Source organism: Danaus plexippus, chromosome 7 (genome assembly GCF_018135715.1).
Source record: "Danaus plexippus chromosome 7, MEX_DaPlex, whole genome shotgun sequence".
In the NCBI taxonomy this organism is placed as follows: Eukaryota; Metazoa; Arthropoda; class Insecta; order Lepidoptera; family Nymphalidae; genus Danaus; species Danaus plexippus.
Genome location: NC_083541.1, coordinates 4,568,679 through 4,592,802, shown reverse-complemented (window position 1 = coordinate 4,592,802; position 24,124 = coordinate 4,568,679). Strand labels below are relative to the sequence as shown.

The 24,124-nt window shown below is 30.1% G+C and overlaps 1 protein-coding gene across 2 annotated transcripts in view; it reads left to right on the top strand.

Moving 5' to 3' along the window:
* The window catches only part of LOC116770538 (transcription factor kayak), a 30,077-nt gene extending 6,820 nt beyond the window's left edge, over positions 1–23,257 (top strand). The window contains exons 2-6 of one of the 2 annotated variants that reach the window (XM_032662055.2): positions 18,180–18,657; positions 20,124–20,207; positions 20,913–21,053; positions 21,587–21,745; positions 22,076–23,257. In XM_032662055.2, coding sequence (XP_032517946.1) covers positions 18,397–18,657; positions 20,124–20,207; positions 20,913–21,053; positions 21,587–21,745; positions 22,076–22,594 — 1,164 coding nt within the window. In that variant the 5' untranslated portion in view covers positions 18,180–18,396 and the 3' untranslated portion in view covers positions 22,595–23,257. Of the gene's footprint in view, positions 1–18,179; positions 18,658–20,123; positions 20,208–20,912; positions 21,069–21,586; positions 21,746–22,075 lie in introns of both variants that reach the window. The other variant, XM_032662054.2, reaches the window with a different exon arrangement.
* Positions 23,258–24,124: the final 867 nt, after the last annotated feature.

The window sequence follows — 24,124 nt, the reverse complement described above, 5'->3', positions numbered from 1 at the left end:
ATTTATGTTGGACGAAGGTCTCATGACTGCTTTTTATGGTGTTTAAAATAGTTCTAGAACTTTTATTTTGAGAAATTTAGACTATTATATAATAATATTATGAGCTAGAATAGGTATTGCCTTAGTCGTTCTAAAGGGTTTACGATTATTTGATATGAATGTATCTATTGAAAAAAAAAAAGAATATTTACATATGAATTCACTTTTAAGGCATGTCTTTATTAGTTCAAATTTCATCAGACATGTTACAGTTATTTTTGTAAGAGCGTATAAGGATAATTAGATTTTTGACATTGATGCATGTGCAATATATAGAATGTTGATAGATAAAAAGTAGTAGAAATATTATATAATTATTTTTACAAAAGCAGTCTTAATCAAGAGCAGTATTTTAACATAAAGTAGACCGATTGTATTTAAGTACACTATAATTTTTCGTACAGATTCGAATTAGTCATTCAGAAATCTCGATTGCGTCTTTCGATTTGGTGTTCGCTAACTAGTCTAACCGAATCCAAGGCTACCTTTAGTGCACAGACTGGGAGCAGTCTTGATAGTGATAAAACATTGCGTATCACGTCATTAATTCCGCAATTATCTAGACGTACGACATCAAAGGCGCCGGCAGGACTGAATCGAGATTATGGACGCTAATGACACCGTTGGCAGTTTATAATTGCGGTTAAAAAAACATACTGTGTAAAAGATGCGAATAAATCACAGATAGAAGCGTCTAGATTAATAGAAAATTTACTTTTTTTTTACGACTAAATTATACAATAAGACACTTAACCCTACAAAATGTATAAGTATATGAGGTGAGAAATAATTATTGGTAATATAAGTTTCTATAGTTCTCTATATAAGTTTGCTTAGCATGATAAGATTATAACTGAAGGCGGTTTTATTCAGCGTTTTGCATCCCACGTAACTTTCAAACTGGGTTATATAGAAGTTTCTTGTTACAATTTTGTACACAACGATAAAACCGAGAGCGAGAGGTCGCCAGTCAATAACAATTTGTCGATATCACGTATGATAAGCGGTGTTTTTGAAGTGCACTTACGATCTTAATTTTGCACTATAATATATATATATAAAAGACGTGTTTAGTTGTAAATGTAATGGGGTATATTATTATATTACGTCGTCAGACGTGATAAGATTATTTTTAATTTTAAGCATACATATTATGTTTGTCTGTAATAATGTCTGGAAGATATATAAAGGTGATTAGAAAAGGTATTGTTAGTACTAAGTATTATTCACTAAAAATAATATATACATACAATAATACACCATCATATATTTATATGGTAACATTAAAATATTGCATCGGTGATTAATACAAGTTTGGTCTACCAATATGAATTAATTTAAAACGAAGCAAATCTATATTTATTGTTAAGTGTATAATATATTTTACAAACTATTATAAAACGAAATGACCTCGTATAATATGTGTAAAAGCTGTATAACATACCTCACCTCACCAGGTGTGGCTAACACGAACGTGAATTCACATAAATAAAGTTAATTAAAAATATAATTTTACATATAGGTTTTTAAACATAAAAATATATAATATGAGGCAAAGGAACTTTTTTTATGTGGTTTTCTAAAAAGTTTTCATTAATCAATTAAAAATAAAATCCTCATTATTATAGTTGTCGTAAAACGTAAATATGCAAATTGAAAACATTAGTTCGTTTCGAGGTTATACGCGATGGCACTCCGCTACAAGGTTATGAAAATCAAACAGTCTTTGGTAGTTTTTTTGATAATTATTTTTAGTCTGTGGAATACTCGATATAAAAACTATTCTGATAGTGAATACGAATATCAAAATAGGTTATGTCTTATTTCAGTCGCCATGTTTATTTGTGACTCTCTTGAGAAATATATTCAGTTTATAGGAAATGCTCGGTTTATCTCTTGTTTTAATTTTATTTCAATTATTCTATCGAAATTAAATAAACTCAAAAGTTGTATGATAAGATTTCTCTTAAATTGATTTCATAAGATTTCGTTACCAATTTTAATCAGAACTATTTTGGGACTATGAGTTTTGGCTTACCCGACGAAATCATTTCACTTAGCATATTTTTATTAGCTGTCATTTAAATAAATAATTTTTAATTTAATAATGTTATTGTCTTTTCGATAGTTGTCCATCGAAAATACAATAACATGATATTAAAATGTTATGTTTGTTAGATGATTGAAAATATTTTAATTAATTGTGAAATTTTTATATAGAAAATTACATATATTCAATTTTGTTACGTTCTGGATTGATTATCTATTGTTAATTATTATATTTATTATCTATAAAATGTGATGCAAAGTGACGTATGCATAGAAATAAATCATAGTAATTTTTTAGTATGCAACACTAGAAATGTAAGTAAAATTTTTATGTTATAACAGGAAATTGATTAGTAAAAACCGCGAGACGCGAACATAAAACTGAAATAGTGGGCCTTGAGCTATTATTTAATTTTAATGTATCGGGTGTGAACATAGCTACACATGTGGATGCAAGTCACTATGAAAACATAGCCTTCCACGAAACGACATCAAATATTAATAAAAACTATTTAATACCACCTCTTTTTAGGTTTCTTAATTTAAAAAATATAACTGACATTTAAAACGTCCTACTTAATGTCGTCAATAAAAATCGGCCAGCTTACTTTATACGTTATTAAGGACAAAATCATTTAATTTTCTTCAATATTTCTTGTAAGAATATCATCATATGTTAACAGTATTATTCAAGGAAAAAGAAACGTGTGAACTCATGGTATAGTTTAAAAATCTCCTGGTTTAATTATGAGGTGAACGTTTACTCCAGTTTCGAGCTGCACACGGGTATTGTGATGAAACGAATCACATAAAAGGAACATTAAAGTTGACTTCTATAATTACAATGTTTTTAAATATTATGATAAAAGAATCGCTGGTACAGAAGATGTACGGATATTATCTAACATTTGGCTCGCCTCCAACTTAATCGAAGCAAAATGTTTTATTAAAAAACACTGGCCCACGCCTGTCATATATTGATGTTGAATACAAATGGATTTTATGATATTCGAGTTCGGATTTCAAAAAGTTTAGGACGCGTTCACAAAATAAATTAATATTGATTATATTGAAAAGCCAAACAAGAAAAAAGAAAAAAAAAACCTGCGCAATTGGCTGATCTGTTAATTTATATTTATTTAATGAATTTACGTCTATATATTATCTAAACAAAACAAAAAAATTGTAACGTTGTTTTGGTACAGTATTCAAAACAATTTTATGTTTCAGTGGAAATGCCATATTAAATATAAATAGGTTCTATATATATAACTTGTAATTTAGCGTTAAAAAGCGGTAATAAAGTGACAGGTAGTTCCGGACGTTTGGCAAGTTTTCAATAACCGAGGTGTTAAATTCTTCATATATAATGAGTATTAATATTCAACGATTTGTTCTGTACGCGTTCAGAATGTGTATTGTTGAAGCTATGGTATTATATGTGTTAGGAAAACATTTCGAGCATCTCATTTGTGTGTGCATTTTTAATCTGGTTCATGTTATTTATGATTTTATACAATGTACGGTTTTCCTTATACGTTATCTGTGATATTTTTTGTTTCTTGTTAAATGGTGAAGTTAAAATATCTGTGATGTTCGTATAAAATGAAAACTTATGTTCCATTGATATCATAAAACACACTTCAAGTATGTATAAGCTATGTAACTATTGCATTTTAGTTTAGGAATTTTTTGCAAAGTTGAGATCTATAGCAAATACGGTTGCATTAAAACCTTTTTGGAGCGCGCGCGTGCAATTATCATTTTGCAACAAATAAACGGGATATAAAACCTCTTGTTAGAATCGTTTAATCGATGAATTATTTATATGCTTTAATGTCGTCTATACAAAATGTACTTAGAGACTTGTATTATTTGATAATCAATATTAGTAGATATATATAATTTTATTTATTTTCGTCTTCTTATTTCGTATTGAAGTAAAACAATTAAATATTTAATTATACACGACCTCGACCATCTCTCCTTCGAACGTTATTCATTAGCTTATCAATACAAATTAATTAATCAAATCAAAATGTTAAAAAGGGACAGCGGATTTTTTTAAATTAATTAGATAAGTACAGCTATCAGATTTCCATGACATTCCACAGATTATAAAGACCTATAATTTGAATCTGGTATAGTCATCAAATAAAAAAAGTACATGTCATATAAGTCAGAAACACTATTAAAATAAGTAATATATACCAATATTTTTAAGTATATTTATGTAAATCATACTAGAATAACATTATTGAATTTTTACTATTAGCTGTTTATTATGAATGGGAGACGCGAAATGATATCCGTGTAATGAAAACAAAATGACGGATGGTTTCCCTGAGAAGAAAAAAACATTCGGGCCGATTGCCAGATTCGAATTGGGTCGATGTCTCGTAATGCATTTACAGATTTCAAACATCTGTTAATATAAAACAAGTATTTATATAATATTTGCTTTAAGTAATATCTTTTTTTATAAAAAAAAAAATATTAACTCATCACAATTTGAATTTAGAATAAAAAAATCATTGTAATTGATTCTGTTAGTTTCGTTATGAAGATTCGATTTTTATAATTATTATAATTTCTGACTTCAATGACAAATCAAACAATGTAAGTATTGTATTTTAAATGAAATCTGTGTATTCCACTGGAATATCTCCGCTAACGTAATTCATCCGTTGTTTTTTAACCATTAGCAAGTATTATGTATGTAAAATACGATTTCCACGGGCTTTCTGCCAGCCCGCGCTAGCTTTGGTTATTGGCACGGTATTTTTAATAAAAAAAAACCCTCATATACCTAATTATAATGAAATAAATCGTTTCAAAGGATAAACTATTTCATAATAAAATCCCGCCCTTCGCACGTCACAAATTATATATATTTTTTTAATGATAAATAATTTAGTTAGATTCTTGTAAATTGTCTAAATTCTTACATAATATGATTTCCTAAGCGACCTACAATAAGTGTCGTTTATAAATCGTGAGGGGAACGCCCTGACAACTCATTTATTTTTTGTGACGTTATAATAAATAAAACAGAAATTTGTCGGCTATAACGTCTGTTACACACTACATTTATTTTTTACTAGCTAAACGAATCTAATAATAATATTATTATATGGTGAAAGACGTAAATTCTCCAGAACTCATCCGATATGTATTGAGTGTGCAACAGTCATAATAGCTATCGTATTACAAATAAATTGTTTATAATATTAGATGGAATTCAAAATGTCAGCGTTTAGTAAACGTGTCGAGTTTCAATCGAAGGGATTAACAACAGGTGTTATTGAAATCAAATCATTATTACTATGAAGCATACATTATTAAGTTTGACTTTGTAAATTTAATAGCATAGTAAATAAATGAGTATATTTTTTGAGGCTTTTTTTATAAGAATACGGGCCTTTAAGATGTGTTTGGTGCAATAGTGATGATAGACGAAAGTTATATCTGATCGTGTATAACAGACTTATAACATAATTCATTATAATTAATAAATTATTCAACTTTAATTAATTTTATATATACCTCTTGCATGACATTTCAAATGGCCGTTTTATTATAAATGGGAATTTCGTTCATTTTTCAAATATTACCTTCAAGATGAATACTTCTGGATCGCTGATTGTTTAATCAAATTTATTATCTGTGCGTGTTTGTTTTGATTTCATTATATATCTATTATCTAGAACCCTTTGTTCTACTGTCTGGTCATTGTGTACGTTGTTTTGTTCTCGAAGGGTTCCGTCCTATTTGTTTTATATCATTGTCAGTATGAAATTTTGTCATATTGTAACCATTCATTTGTCATAAGCAGTTCGTGACTTGTCTTTGTTACGAAGCGTTGTAAATTGAATGGTAATATATTTTAGCTATTAATTACGCATACCCATCTTCTGGTGCAATCTCTATATAATGTCACAGCCATATAGATTAGTTTGGACATAGCTGTATATCTGAGATATGTGACGAGTACCCAAATGTATATATTCTACGATTTTATCTATAAATACCCAAAAAATTTCTCGTTTACACTCATAAATATAATCTTTAATTTTTAAAGGTTATAAAAAAATATATTTTCAGTTTTACTGTTTGTCTAGTGAAATCATTTTTCAATAGTAAATACAAAATTAAGCCAAAATAAGAACAAAAACACATGTATCACTACAAATAAATTCATATTTATGTCATATACGAGTATTTATACATTATAAGTATATATTAAATATTTGTAACAAGTTATTGTAAGCTTAAATTAGTTTATACAAAAAAATAAATTAAGTGTAAAATTTTGTAAGTAAAACAAATTTGACTTTCTTATTTTGCAAAATTTCGAATACAATTCAATCGAATATTGACTGCATTCATCAGTAGAAAATTCCTTACGTGAATTCCCCGATATAAGACTATTAGTAAGACATTGTGTAATATTTTATATTTTACTTAGATAGTTAGATTTTATTTCAAAGCAATTTCATGTATTTAGTAGATTTACGACCGCGTTGAGACTTGAAAGTCCTAAGCTCATAGCTATCGGCCTCAGTAAGAGAATTTAATCTCACTGAATGAGTGTCTAAATTAAAATAATATTGTATAAGAATAATAAAAAAAACGTTTATTATATTGAGACATATACATACAAATATCAAAATCCAACTGAGAAGCAAAAAAAAATTGTCTTTAATATTGATAGGACTGTTAGGATGGTAGCATATAATATTTTAAATTTAATTCTTGTGAACATTAAAAAAACTTAAAATAAATAAGTAAGTAATTCATATGTTTTAATATAAGTATTAAAAAAAAACTATGTCGGTAAGTTGGTGAGCATTTTAAGACTACAGATGTGATCAAAGTTGCGACAGTTTTTTATGTCACAAGCAGTTTTACTGCCGGGGAGATGTTTCTTGACGTCTGTTTGGAATTTAAAGAGTCCATTACTATGGCAGCAATTAAAATGGAGTGTCGAATTTGTATAGATTAACACAGTTAGAGGAAATGTTCATGTCACATATTTTGTTCTTATGTCGCAATGATAAAGCTCTCAATATAAAATAAGACAAACAATGTCTGTAGTTTACGTATACATTTAATGTGTTTTAATTGAAAAAAGCGATTTCAATTTCAATAGCAAATAAAAAACAAACTTAACACTAATGATAATCTTAGATATCTATCAAATAGAATAGAAACAAATATTCATAGAAGTATCTAGTTCCAAGAGCGTTATAATTTAATTGTCCCTCGACATTTCATTTAACAAACGAAATTGTAATGAGAACGGTGTTGTGTTGGCTGTTTAAGTATTCCTATACTGAACCAAGTTGAGGTCGTTAAAATCTTAAATCCTGTATGAGTCATGTGGAAAACTGCTTTAAAGTCAGGACAAGTGAAATGCAACTAGCACAGGCTGGCGGCCAATCACGGAGCTGAACTAGCGAGGATACGCCCACCTGGTGGCCATAGAGCCTAAGCTAGGTCTTACGCAAGTACCTAACCATTAGCGGCGCGTTCCGCTATTGACCTTCCAATTGAGGATACAGGTTTTTTTGAAATCATTTGTACCTTTAGTTTGTTGGCACTTGGTTTATTTTATATATATATATGTAATATATATAATAATCTATCAAAAACTATTATATAAATTTAGATAAAAATTTTATTTAAGTAGATATAGTGTCGGAAAAAAGAAATCAATCTTTCGTTCTATACACCCCAAATGGAAAACCTCAATAACTCTAAAAGCAAGCGAAGACAGGTAAAATATATTTATATATACAAATACATATTAATGCTAGATAATTTAAATCAAAAGGTCGTATTAAGTAAGCTTCTATAACGTGATATTCAACGTATAAACTGCAATTAATTACTGTCAGTTAAATAGTTTTTAGAACAACATTCAATGAAGGTGAATTCAAAAGGCCGTGGAAGATTTAAGAAAAATCCGTACCGATTTCCTATACGACCTAGACGACCTATAAATAATGAACGTGGGCGGTGTAATGTATTTCCTCTCGTGATAATTCATTATTAAATGATTGGAATGTATAAATTAATACGATCAATATATTTTTGGTTTAAATTATGAACAATAATTGTTGATTAATACTATTTTTTTTTTCCATTTGTAATAAATAGTACACACCCACTATCAGTTGATAATTTGTTAATTAATATGAACAGACAATAATAATTCTTATTGATTCAGTCCATAAGTAACAGATTAGTATAAATGTTTTGGTAATGAAACTGTTATGTGGTTTGAAATGAAGTCCTATCGCTTATTGCCGGCGTGGGCACAGCCTTTTAAAGTATTTTCTTGTCGGACAACGTTATTTAAACGTAGATTTGCGGTAATGTTGCTTTACTTAACATTAAGGCTCGAAACAGTCCTTTTATTTACGAATGGCCGTACAGATTTTCCAATTTGGATAACAAATGTTTTGTTTATGAAACCAAAATTCAAAATATGTTTTTGTGTCCAAATAATTTAAACTGTATATATAAACAAAAATATATACTAAGTATATATAGATTATAACTTATAATAAATTTTTAAAGTATTTAATTTAATATTGTCTAGGGTTAAAAAGGATATTTAGCGAGGAACCTTCACCTTCGCACTTAAACCCCATTACCCAGCAAATTAAATGTTTATATGGTACTTAGGTGCGGTAGTGGGCCATAAACCCCGTGCTCGTAAAACCCTAATCAGACTATCGCCACATCTTCGAGGTCATTTAGAGGAGGGAGTTATCGACATTTTTTTTTTTAAAGTAAAACCTCTTCTTAACGTCCATTTATAATTAGAACATTTTTTCTGTTGCTTTTTATTATTGTACTTAGTAATATTTTTGAAATTCTTGCCACTTTATATAAATAATATACTTTATTAAACACCATATTTAATAATTGGGCGCAAACATTGTTATGTATATAAACGATTAAATTAAATTATATATATATTGTTTTATTGTCATAAATTTTCATAACTATAGCCATATGATCGTTTCATATACCTGTTAAGCACTAAGTCTGTCGGACACATGTGTTTTATTATACAGCCAATGTCGTTAACGTATTCTTAAATTTCATTTATATATGAACAGCCATAAAGCTTTGTTTACCTCAAGCGTACAGAGCCATAATTATTCCGTAACTTCATCATACTATCGCGATTGTAAAGATTGTAAAATATATATATATATATTTTTTATCAGAAAAAAATTACATCCATTAAGATTAAAATGATACGCAAATGTTGTACGAGGAAAATATGTTAACATTAATTGGAAGTTAAATCTTGGTAATGGCCTTAACCTAAAATTTGAATAGGCAGATTCGTTTAAAACAATTACCTTATTAATCAAGACACCGGATCTTAAAGCTGGTTATTTAACAGCTTATAACTTTGAATTCGTTGTATATTTGATAATAAAACACTGCTTTTATAATCTTATCGTATCTTTTATTGGACCGTCTTTTTAATAATTTTCTTTTGTCTTCAATTTTATCGCCGTCATTATCTGCTTGGCGGAATCGGAACGAAACAATTCGATTATCACAGAGTAAAAAATGTATTAAAAAGTACAAACTCTATCGTCTCAATCTCTTTCTCTTGGTTAGTGGCGTTACTCTATAGATCTTGCCGATGTCAAGTTATTGTCCCATTTCAATTTTAGTCATATTAATGACAGACGTCTAATTTTAAGCAAAGTCAAAGTATCAATTTTAATTTCATAATATCTTCAGAAAATATAAATTTAATTAGGTTATATTAAGTTTTAAAGTTATTCTGAATGGTACATATATTTATAATGACACATACACGCTAAGCTACCTCAAGGTTTGGCCAATTGACATTTACGCGCTATTAACTATTAAGACAAATATTTTTCGACTAAATATTAGAATTAAATGTACGACGTGATTTTTACAACATTAGAATTTCAATTTTTTTTAATTGAATTTTTTTCCAATTTCAGTTTTTTCAATTTAAAAATTTTTTGTATAAAAACAAAATTACAATTAATATTCAGGAAAGAGATGTAACTATTGTTCGAACCGATTTCAATAACGAATGACATTGGATGTTTTGACAGCGGCGTGGGCCAGTTTAGGATAACCGCGTATAGGTAGGTTATGAAAAACAGATTGATTAATAAAACCGTGACATTTACTAAGGGTACATTTTTATTATGATAATTCAATAGTTTAATTTTCATAACAGATAACTTTAAAACCTACCTTTACAATTAAATGCTATACATATAACAATATATTACTCTGAATTTAATAGATATTCTCTTATATATTTTTTCTTATTATTTACACGTTTTTAAACGTTTCTTATGATGGATTGACATGTATGAATAAGTAATAAAACTAATATGTCATCATACGAATAACTAATATGTATACACCGATTGGTCATTTTGAAGTGTCTTAAATTTTCCTTGTTCAATTCTGTATATATTTCTTTATTATTATATAAAATAATTACTCAAACTTAACAAAATATGTTGTCAGCTAGAAGTAAATATATCTATGAAATAGATTTAATATGAATAAAAATATAGCTTAGTATGAAATCTAGTACAAACATATTTATATAAAATACTAAGCAAACAAATATGATTTGAAGGAGCTATATAAGAAATAGCGATTACTTGAAACATGAATAATAGGAAAAAATTTACAGTAAATTGAATTAACAACATAATTGAATTAATTTCATTAATAGTATTTTTAATTAACAAATAATAATTTTTACTAGAGTCTTGTGCATAGTTTTTTATTAAGAAAGTTGTGTTTTCAAAGTCATTGGACTGTCGAAATTTAATTTCTATAAATTTAACAGCCGCCGCGCCCGCATTACCTGCAGACTGCAGTTTTTCGAAATACCACAGATAATATAAGGAAATTTATATAATATATAACCGAATATCGTATGTTTATAAACTTTGAAATAATATTTACATTTATTAAACACGAGCTTTTTTATATTAAATAATATATTCGGCGCTGATTTGAATTTTTCTTTCAAACGAATACTCTTCTGTTGAACTTCAATAACCGGTTCCGCCTCCACAGACACCATTTTAGGATAGCATTTATACAGCCATTTAAATAAATAGATATATAAATATGGAAGAAATTATTGAAGTTCGTTTCGAATGTTATTTTATTATATCTACGTTTACCTTATATATTTCTATCTCATAACATATTGTGCATAGTGTTTGCGGTTAGGTGGGTAGGATATAAAACGTAAACATTTCTTCGTCGTATTAAAACCACGAGCCAGAACTTAATGTGGAGTGAGATAAAAAGCTATGTATCATCATAAGGCCACAACGCTGCACGTGTTCATAAAAATATTACGAAATGACATCACATATGTACCTAAATATAAGTCATATATTTATTTACGTCTGAGCTTTATTCTCATTAGGTATTTTATTACAAATTCATTTTAGAGACATACAAAATAAATAATTATATCACAATATATATTCGCAAATTTTAAGTTACAAGTAATTCCTCCAATGGAAGATATTGTCTTTTCTTGAAGCATAGTTGTAATAAGTTGTAATTGAAGTTGTCAAATTAACAAATCTAGTTGAGTTGTCTACAGCATATTAAAATAATACTTAATGTTTTATTAAATCAGTTGTAACTACTTAATTGTTGAGATAAATAAAATTTATAAGAAATATATATTTAAGAGATATAAATCTCGTAACTGACTTGTATGACCTTCGTAGCGTCTATGAAAAAGCAAGGCTAAAACACTGGATGTTATTTCAGTAGAGAAATTTAATATTAAAGTTTTTAAATCGAAGGTATATATTCATTTGTAATAATACTTTAAAATGTTAAAAACAGCTCCCACGCGAATAAATTTCTATTCAATAAACGGCAAGAAAATAATTTTTAAAATCCTAAATTATTATAAACCCAAAAAGAAGAATCCGTTAAACCGTGTTGGCGGATTAAGAACCGAAAAAAAAAAGTAGGTAGGTATAATGCCATAAAATGAAAAATGATCGACACATGTTGTTCTAATATTCAAATTTATCATCTTTATAATACTGTTATATATCTTATAATGCAGATTAAAAATAATTTCATTAATTTTGTATACGCTTTTATAACTCGTTTTCCATGAGCTTTACATTCAAGGTCATGCCGCGGTTACGGCTGTCAATCAACAATAGAGTAACAATGGCACAATTAATAATAAAAGTTACATTTGGTTTATTTATTTGGCCTATCTGATAAGTCAGAACTCGAAAAAATCATTTCAAAAACTGTTCTACCAGGTTTCAACTGCCATATTGTGGTTGATATTTCTTTTTTTAACCGGCAGTGATTTAAAATTACTCATTAAGAAGTTCCATTCATGAATAGACGATTTTCTCACGGCATTTGAACATGATTAAACATTCAGTCACAGCCAGTTGTGACAATTAGGAGATAATATCAATGTGTACAAATATATTTTTATGTGTGCGTAATAGGCAGACTAAAGGTTCCTCAATATTTTTTTTTTATTACTGTTGTTTGAAAAATTGGGCTTCAGACATTTATTTGTATATTTTAGTGATTCGTAATGAAATATGCTAGAAGCTATTTATTAGTGATATAACCGTGTCGCTCTTGAACACAAGAAGTAGGGAATAAAATAAGCGTTTTACGGCTAACCCTATAATAAAAGTAACCTCGTTATGCATTTATATGATTTTTTTCTGTATTGTTACCAAAAAATATCTTTACTTTATCATTTTTTTTTAACATGTGATTCATTTTTATTCCAGTCAAATAATACTCTGTTACAAAAAATGTATTTCAATATAATACAAGAAATAAAATATGCATAAAACTAAATTAAATAACCTTGCAGCGTAGGACTGGATGACATTTTGTTTACTTGAACAACTAAACATAGGGTTGCCATTGAAAAAAAATATACATGACATAAATACTGGCTGGAAAGATATTTGACAGACGAAAAACCCTTAACCAAAAAATAATTAAATATAGAAACTTTTTACTTAAAAAAAAGGTATGGTCCGTGCCCAATAAATTAAACATTATATAATACTTGTAGACTATTATGCTATTTCAATGTAGCTATGCACAATATATATGGTTTCGTGAATAGGACAATGGATTGGGTAATTAATCCAGTGCTTTGAGTATTCGAACAATATAATTTTATTAATTTCCTGCCATAAATATATGAAGGTCGCGACTAAGTTACGACTTCATCAATATTTACAGTTTTTCCGTGTATATGTTTTTGATACAAGCGTATTTATTATTAGAAACCTATTGTTTGTTACCGTTAGAGAGTTTAAAATATTATTATTAACTTAATGCCTATTTATAATCTCTATTTATACTCATTGTGTATATTGGCTGTGTAGTTAATAATCTATTACAAATGTATTTCTAAACGTATCCTTGACTTTGAACAATGAGAGTAAGGAAAATGTATAACATTGGTTTATTTAGGTTAAGGTTTACAATAAAGCTTGAATTCATAGAAATTAATTCAAGACTTTAACTCGGTCACAACGTATATATTTATTTGTTTGAAAATATGAAGAAACAAATCTGTAGTGTTCTCAGAATAACATTAAATGCTTATCATTTCGAAACGTGACTGAACTTAAACAAATAATACCTATTCGTAGTATATAATTTAAGTTAGTAGAGGCTATTATTAAATAGGTATTATATATATATAACAAAAAAAAGCAAACCAAGCATACGAAGGGTTCCGGTTATCATTAATTATATTTTCCGCGTCCCAATCTACCTATCACATTTATTAGAAGGTTAAAAGAACAGTTCTTATTGTTATTATCGTATACAGAAATAAAAACAATGAAGAATTGGAATATAATAATGTGTTATGTTTTATTACTAACATATGGCATTTTAGACCGAACCTATGTCGAAAATTGTATTAAAAAAACTAATGATAGACAGTATTCACGGCTAGTAATCAATTCAACATGTGGGCGTCAATATTCAATGCAAATTTTTTCGTCTACAACACGACAGACGAAAAATGAGTGAACAATACTCTGCCAAACTTCCTTTGTTCCTTTTACGATGTATAAGAATATATAAAACCTGCGCCGTCTCACAGATTATTGTGGGAACAGAGACAGCTGAAAAAAATGTCCTCTCATATATTTTTTTTATTATTTTACCGTAATCTTACTGAATATAATTTTACAAACAAAACTTCCTACCAAAAACAAAATGTTTGAAGCTTATAAAAAATACACGTGTTTTGTTATTTGTGGGTAATAAAAATTTTAATTACATGTTTCCATGAATGGAAACTTTATATAATAAAAAGGCATTAATTACGTCGTTAACATCCTAAAATTTTTAAAATAGGACAAGGTGATTTCGAAGAAACTGTAAAAATTTTATAAGCAATAAAATAGATTTATCATTATTGTAAATATAATATCAATATTCGATATCAATGATAATAAACTAAAGACTAATTGAACATTTAAAAGAAAGCCGTGATGTATTTCCAGCTCTGTGCTGTTTTTACTCTGTGTATTGCTGTTGTGTGAGTCTCAAACACACCCATCCGAAGCCGAAAATTGCGGACGATAGTTTTTGCCCGCTGCCGAGTGTCAAGGACACGAACGCTTCTGTTGCTACGTTCAACTCAAACGCAAGTTAAATATAACTTGTTTTAACTCCATTTAGATTTTGGGAGTTTTAATTTTTTATCACCGGCTACATTGCTGACTCTTTTAGTAATCTTTCTTCCTTATTTTTATCAATCCGTATTTTTCTCGTGTATTATTAATTGATAAATCGATATTGATAAGCTATTAATTAAATACATCGGCTAGCTAACCAACAACATATTTAAATTGTTTTCAATCGACGAATTTATTCCAAATAAAACGGAAAGTACTCGAAAACTGTCAAGAAGTGTCATTGACCCTAATGACTTACAAGAAGATAAACGAAAAACACAACTAACATAGATTTAAACAAGTAAAATCCAGTTTCTAATTAAAATTCGTTTTAAATTGAGCGTGGCTAATCACAAATTACTATATGTAGAGTTTTTAGTTAGCTAATGATTGAGTTATTTTTTTATTACGATCGGGTACTGTTATTTATTGATTTTAGATGTAGATTAATAAACGTGACAGAGCTTTTATAGCAAAAGACTTTGACATGCAGCCGACTTAGTCTTTAAGGCTTGTTATTTTCGTAGACTACATGCATTAAAAATACTTAATATTATTCCTCAGATGTTTGTGGATGATACTAAAACAATTTTTTAATATCATCAATTTTGATGTTACGTATTATGTTACAGATGCAAATATTTCAATGAATTGCTACCGTACAATTTCCATGTAAGAAAATTATTTTATAACCGAGGTTTTGAATTTAGAATTTAATATTCTTTTATTTTATCGAAATAAATTAATTAATAAATTACTAGTTGTATAAAATATGGCCAGTAAGAAAATAAAAAAAAATATGATGTTATTCTCCTTTTGGATACTTTATTATGTATTTGTTATAATGTTTTAACAATATAATTTAATTATTATTACATATTTAATGTCGGCCTGTCTGTCGTGAGTCGTTTGACAGCTTATAAATGATTTGATAGTTTCAAATAAGTCATCAATCTTAGTCATATTAAATTAGAATAGAATTAAAACTGAATTGAAAAGATGCTGTTTTTTTAACGAACCTATAATGTCATTTGTAGAACAAATGCAGGTAATTCACTAACAAAAAGTCTTAACTTATTAGTTGTTTTGTATGCAAAAAAAAAAAATTATTCAGGGTAACATTTTATTGTTGAAATCATTTTCTTTCGTTATATCATAATATTTATGTACGATCGAACAGAATGCGAAAAACATTGATGCGAGCTAAAATTATTCTCGTATAGATAAACAAGTATAGTAGAATGTAAAAAAAAAGCGTTTAATATTTCATTTTCATAATAAACATTGTGTAATACATATGAAACATTATAATTACATTTGATTATGATGAAAAAAAACTCACCAGCTATTTAAAAAATTACTTATTCCTCATAAATAACATATAAATACTCAATACAGCAAAGTAACCTTCAGTTACCATAAAAGTAACGTCCATTCATTGTTTTACGATCGCTTCATATAATTTTAATACCTCAAGCTCCAAGTTGTATAAGTATACAAGTAAATTATGTAATATGGTTGTTTAAAATAAATTTTTAAACTGGTTCCCTTTATCGTATGTTACTGTAAATGTGAATATATATATACAAGTATTCATACGCATATAACCTAACACACGCTACGTATTTTTAATATGACGTTATTGTTACTTGTTATTCTTCGTATTTAATAAAAGGGTTCGTTTGAAACGTGCACTTACTTGGCAAATAAAAGTAATGCAATTACCACCGACGTGTATTAAATCACAGGCGGGTGCGGCTGAAACTAGGTTACCCATTTCTGATACGGAACAAAGAGACAGCTCGGCCGAACCATTCTGATGTTTTTATACCCTTTTGGAATTAACCGCTCGACCCCTTTCCGTGAAACGTCTCAGTTTTTATCCTCTTCTCACTCATGATACTTTCAATATATCTAAACGAGATGGTGCAGTTGCAACATTTCACAAAAAGATTTTCCCCTCTTCTGAAATGTGTTTCGATATATTATTGCGTTTTGTACCGTTAGGTAAATATATATTCAAATATTTGTCAAGTTCGGGCCCACGCTTATCGACCGGATACATTTATTTTTCATTTTCCTTTTTTGTTACGGACGTCCTACTAGCATTATGCATATGGACACTGCCCACGTCGAATGTTAACAATTGTTATCCTTAATTTAACCAAAAATAATGAAACTTAAATTTCATATGCGTTAAGATATTTGCACAGATGTTCATTTACTCTCCAAACAAGTAATAGAAATCCGGCTACTGATGGAAAAATCAACATTAAGTAATACGTAGTCTTTTTTTGTAGCGTAACAAGTTTTTGCTAGTGTTGCCATATCTCTATTTGAATAACCTTTTTTTTTAATTAAAAATTCTCTTATACAATAATTTCGAAAATATCCACAAGAGACGAATCATAATTAACAGACGCAACAATGGTAAACTTCTATTTCAATTTAATTAACGTATTGAGGAGGCGTGGCAAAATAGCTTCCTAAAGTATGTCAAACATTTAATAGTCGGGCGTTTTAGAATTCTAAGCAGATACGGCTTATAATATCGTATTAGGAGAACAGCAATGCTACCAAAGCACAGTATTTTATTGTATTTACGTGACAGATATGACTTCAGATATCTTACGTACGCGGTAGGTCAAGGTGTTCCGCAGCTTTCGAGTCGTAGCTATGTAGGGAATAGACACATTTAGCTCCCGCGGTAACAGAACACGCGGATCGTGTTTATTGTCACGTCTTTGTATGCATCGATCGCCACAATTTCGTATGTTCTCTGAAACATCGATAGCGTGGTATAGATTCACTGAATACATGAATGCCCTTGCACGACGCCTCAACAATGAAGTGGACGCTACACGGAAGAACGTTTTTAATGCGTCATAAAAAACGCTAGTTTTAATTTTACAGCGCACATGCAATTGGTGTATGTGAAATAGAGTTTTATCGGAGTCGCATCCTGGCCACGAGGTCGAATGCTCGGATAGCTCTCATTAAAAACCAGCTGTGACTTTCGCAAAATCGTCAGATTTTATTGCGAAAACGAAACTTGTCTTTTGTATGATTTGTCTCAGTATGTCATTTTTTTCCCGACGCTAGCGCACCAAATTCACTGCTTTTTTGGGACAAAAAGTACTATGTCTGTTCTTTTACACCTTATGCAGAATCAAGTAAAATCAATAGTCCATTTTTTGTGATTAACTAGACATATAAACCCCTTCTATAGCATTTAGAATGTTACTGTTGATCGATAGTAATTAATCATTCTTATAATAATTTTAAATAAAATCAAAACTAACGTAAAGCAATCTTTGATTGCAGGTGTGACATTGTAATGAGCGTTACCATCCCGTGAAGATTTCTTGACGGAAGACTCAAGTGCCATTGAGAACCAGTTTACCACAACAGTGATATTTAGTATAGGTGATAATTATAGTGCGCTACCGTGATATAGACTTAGTGTTAATGTTTTAAAGAAACAGTTTTGTTCATAAAAAGTAACGAGAAAGAAGCGAAACTGGCTCCCTATAAGGATATAATGAACTCGACGAGCATTAGCTCAGCAGTGCCGACAATTAAATGTGAGGATACGTCTCCGTCGCCGACAGCCGCCGTTGGTACTGACGGAGAGTCAGGGGCATATCTTAGTGTTAACGTCAACCTGAGCACTGCCATGATGAACCTCCTCGCTGCGGAAGGCGCCAACACCACACTGCGCACCCCAGAAATCGTCAACGACCTGATCACCATGTCAAACCCCATGGACCAATATAACTACGACAAAAATTCTAGCTTCAAGGTAACATACATGATCAATAAATTATTAATGCAATAATTATGCAGTTAGCCATACTTACGATCGTATAAAATATTACCTACATCATTTAATAGTTTAATAGTCACGTTTCCTTCCATGTGTCAATGCTATAAAACTTTACATCCATCAAATAAATCAATAGAAAATAATGATATTATATGCGACCCTGAAACTTTATGTCTTATGCGACCCACATAAATAGAGACACCATGCGCTTCGTACTACTGTTTACCCTAGTCCGTTTAACACAGTAAAATATTTCAGAATTCAACCTTACAATATGTTACAAATCGATCAAAATGCAAAGTATATCCTTAGAGTATTTAGGTCTGTTGCACACAAAGCGCGCTTTCGAATGCAAATTAAGCGAATTGAACGCCTGCCAAGCTCTATGACACGTAACGCTAAACCATCAGTCATCGCAGACATTGGACGTCTTCCAGCGTCGTGATCAGTCCGTGTACCTGGAGCTCGCAGCAAACAGACTGACAGACAGACCTATTGTCGCCATTGCTTTTAATGAATATTCAAATAACAAATCTCCAATTAAATAACTTCATTCTCAGCTCGTCTCATGTCACGTCTTATGTAAGCTCTATAAAACTTAGCTTTACCTTAATGACTTCAAATTTACATGTTAATTTGTTTATGCATAGATTATATAATACAAATTAAATAAAAACTACTGATTTGTCGTTATTCGCTTGAATATAATGCAGGATTTTCTAACAACTTCCATTTAATTGCCGACAACAATTCAATCCCATTACAAATGAATATCATTAAGATCTATGTTAAAGGGAATTCAGAGCGTGAAATGGCCACGAACAAAAGGCTAATCTGATGACATACGGACTAACCATTTTATTGTGACTTCTATATATTATACCGTTTAGACAGCCACTATAGAAATCGTATTGTCACATTTGCTATTTAAATATTTTTATAGTTTGATTTATCTGAGTGCCGTAAAGTTTCACGTGGTTGGCATAAGGGGACAAAAAGTCTTATAAACTGTGAGTGTCTTTGTGCTATAACGATAAACAACTTAAATTGTAATCTTTGTACTTTGTATTACGGCATAATTAATCATATCAATAATTTACGTAGAGCCATAGAATGTTATTAAGTTTTTTTCAAAAATATTTTAGGTACTTTATTTTTTATGTTTATTTGAATGTAAGGATATTTTTTATAATTATTACAGCACAGTCACGAGCGCAATCTAACCGCGCGATCTAACACAGCTGTATTAAAATTGTGTTTAGTTGTTCTAGATTGTTTAATCGCATCTGACAATAGATGGTAGCTCTCGCATACAAAAAAATCCACTTTAATAAACACGCCGTCCACCAAGAAACACAGTTTTTCCATTTAGCGAACCGCTGATATGGAAAACGGTTCTTTATTTGGTCCCCGGCGACTCTCATTTCCCCTTGTCATTTCAGAATAGCAATGACTCGAACTCTTCAATGTCAAACAGCTCGTCGGCTACTTCACCAGCCTCCGGGACCCCGCCCAGCATACAAAAGGTATGAATTTTATACCTAACTGAGATTATTTATAACCATATATATAATAGTGAATTTCGCATATTCTGCACACCACTAATCTTAACACACAAACGATAATTATTTTTTATTTTTTTATAAAAAACTTTTTGTAACTATTTTCCATCACTATAGAGTCAGAAAATGAATGAAACTGCAATTCTGTCGATTGTCATTGACTTTGTTATAAACTTATTCACAATTACTCATAGTGAATGGAAGATGAAGCCATTATAGAGATAATAATAGGTTTTGTCAAAACATTATCAATCTTTTAAAAGTTTTTATAAGGTTTGAAACATCACAACTCCGCTTATATTCCTTAACAAAACGTTCTAAGGTTGGGTTCCTCAAGCATAACATAGAACTCAGTCTTAGAAAACTGATAATAAACGTTTAAAAACTCAATTTATTTAAAATATCTATACTTCCATACAACCAAGCAAATAGTTTTTGCTTCGATCTTAAACAATGGGTGGTTGTTATGTGAGAAAACTAACACCTCCATTTACTTGGTGCATAGAAAAATCACAATCGCATTTTTCATTATGAAGATGCGACTCGTTCGGATTGTAAGAATGAAACGATAAATAATTTCATTTTATATTATAATGTAACGATTCTAGAATGTTCTTATCGTTTTGAAGCTATCTATTGTTATTATTTATTTACTATCTATTGTTTCAGACTTGCTCGGAACTGATTAAGGCCGGTTTGAAGTTGTCCATAGAGTCGAAAAGGAAAATGTCGGGAAGCGACACGGATGTCGGCATCAAGAGAATGAAGAAGGAGGAGAGCGATGATGATTACGACAGCAGTCATACCCAGGTGTCTAGAAACGAGGTATATAATGAAGTTGCTAATTCGTTATAACCAATTTAAATTGAAACATGGTCAATATATATATACTATATACATTAAGACATTATGCACTAGTATTATGATGGTTTTAACTTAAACAAAATAGTTACGGCTATCTCTTTTTGTTTATTTAATCTTAAACCTAATTGATAGCAATGTAAAGTTTAGTTTTCAAGTTTAAAACACCGTCTGTAACCATACAGCATTACAATTCAACGGCTTTCTTGAAGTTTTATGAGTTTTACAAAGAAGGTTGGCATTGCATGCGCGGTTCGTGACTTAACTTCCCGATTAGGACTCGATGATTTTGTATTGGCAACTCGAAAGCGAGCTGATCATTTCAGTGCTACAAACAAAACACATTGGATCTTGGGTTCAGAGGTTGATAGCGATAATAACATATGACCAAACGTTATTCAAATTAGCATCTCCATTAATATATTATATTGTTATATAAACTTAAATTTAAATTCAGTTACTATTAGTCGATTATCTCGTAGCTGACACCAGAGGACGAGGAGAGGAGGCGTCGGAGAAGAGAAAGAAACAAAATAGCAGCTACCAAGTGCAGGATGAAGAAGAGGGAACGAACAGTGAACCTCGTTAATGAAAGTGAAGTGCTCGAAAACCAGAATATTGACCTCAAGGCGCAACTTAAGGTAACTCATATCGCTGTGCGCGGACGCCGCTTATCTTGCCTCATTAGTGTTAATTTACATTTTAATAAAAAACTAATTTTGATAAACTGACTTACACTATGACTTACACGATCCTGTTCGGACTTGGATGTCAAACAAAAATATTTATTTTTACATCTCACTGTTCCGCTTGCAGTCTGTTGATAATACGTAGTTTTTGTTTCTATGCCCATAAATACAACTGTTTTTAGTAATAATACAAAGGAAATATATTAGTTAATATGTGAAATATATATAAATTATGTATAAAAAAAAACATAGATTCAAATATATAATTAATTTTATTTCCAGGATCTCGAAGTTCAGAAGCGACAGTTGCTAGACATGTTATCGCAACACGCGTCCTCCTGCGTACGGAACAACACTAACGCGAGAACGTCGCCAAACTTCAACATGATGAGGACGTTCGAATCACCGACAACATTCCCCGTCAACTACGACGCCCACTCGCCCTACATACGACCAGAATCAGCCAACATACTAGCCTCGAGCTACACGTGTGCCACCCCACTCAACGAGACCATAGACACTATGTCTTTAGACGCGGCCTACATGACGCCGCAGAACATAGACGTCGAATACAACAGACCCGACAGCGTCATCAGTCTGCCCCCTAATTCCGACAGTTACATCACCACGGATGGATACCTGCCAAAAGCCACAGCGATCCTAGGTCCGATCGAACCGGAAACGGAATACTATGACAATGAGATCAATTACGTCACCCAACAATGTCACAGTTACCCCAACAACATACAGGACTCACAACAGAAGTTAAACAACAGTCTGAACGACGGCTGTCTGGTCTAAACTTTCGCCTCCATCATGAATCGGGTCCAAAAATTATTCTCATCTGTATACGTTTTAATATTTCGATCTATAAATTTATCAGCTAATTTATTTTGAGTGTCCGAACTAAAAAAATATATATAAAATTAATGTCCGATGTGTTTAGATCTTTCTTGCTTGTCACGTCAGTCGGAGAAAGGTATTATTTCGAAAAGTAATCGTATGTCTACTGTGTAGAACAACAACGTAGAGTAGTGAAAGAGCCCGTGACAATGTTGCGTGTTATTATTAAAAGCTGGAAATAATTTGACAGTTGCCGTGATGCGGCTCGATGTGTCACATCATAACTTTTAATTTATTCGTTTTTTAATATTTCAAGTGTTGTGAAATAATAGGAATCACCGTTATCGATTAATTTTCAATAGGGCTGTTAAACAGTCGATAGTTAGGTAGGTACATATTATATTATTTTAAATCGTAGTTATTAACCCTAACAATACAGCATTCGTTATAATTTGTAAGTTCTATAATTTTGCTTTGATTTGTACAAAATATTTTATTTTTAGATCTGATTATTTAAGCGGTGGTGCAATTGTTGGATTTGTTAATGCATTCGCTACAACTGTCACCTGTCACCTGTGTCTAGTCGCCATTAATGACGCCAAATCAAAAAAAAAAAAACAATCATCACAATATAAATATATGATATTATCTTCCACCATATTAATAGATACCTCTTGTTGAAATTCCGTATATTTTATGTAACAGAGAATTATATTCGCATATTATATTTGGGTTTGAAATCCCATCACAAGTTGTTGGTATAAGTTAGGTGTAAGACGCTTTAACTCAGATTAAGTCGTGATAATGTTACTTGTTATGGTTGAATTACTTAATTATAGACGTTCAGCTTATGACATTGACTAATATTTTGTATCATAATATTGTATTTTATAAAACACCTAGTGTTAATACGAACCTAAACATAAAAAGTGCCTGTTCAACGTACGAAAACTTTATTATAGTTCTGATTTTATCTAGAGGTTAATTAATGTATATAGTATCTGTAAAATAAAAAACATGACCATTTTAAAAAAAATTACCATTTGATTATATGAATTCTAAAAACAAGAGAAATTAGATTCTGAATAGTTCATGTTGAGACGTTTCCAGTACAGTGCCTTCATCCAGTGGAACTAGTCTTTGGCTGACGATGTATAAGGGTTAAGACACAGCCAGTCGCACGAGCATTTATTTTTGTAATATTGTTATTGTGATTATTAATAAATTATATAGAAAGGTTCAAATTAAACTTGTAAGATGAAGCTTATTGTGACAAATGTCTTAATTATTTTTACCTACCATAGACAAGTTTGAGTTATTTTTCTTGTATATCCATATCTATGATAATAAGGTGTACTAATTGTATTGTGCATAGTTTCTCGGTAAATATGAAACCGTCTCAATGATCTCGTCTATGAGATTATTGTTTGAGGGATTTCAGTTTATATAAAAATTGATTTTTTATTATTATTATTTCAAAACGACTTT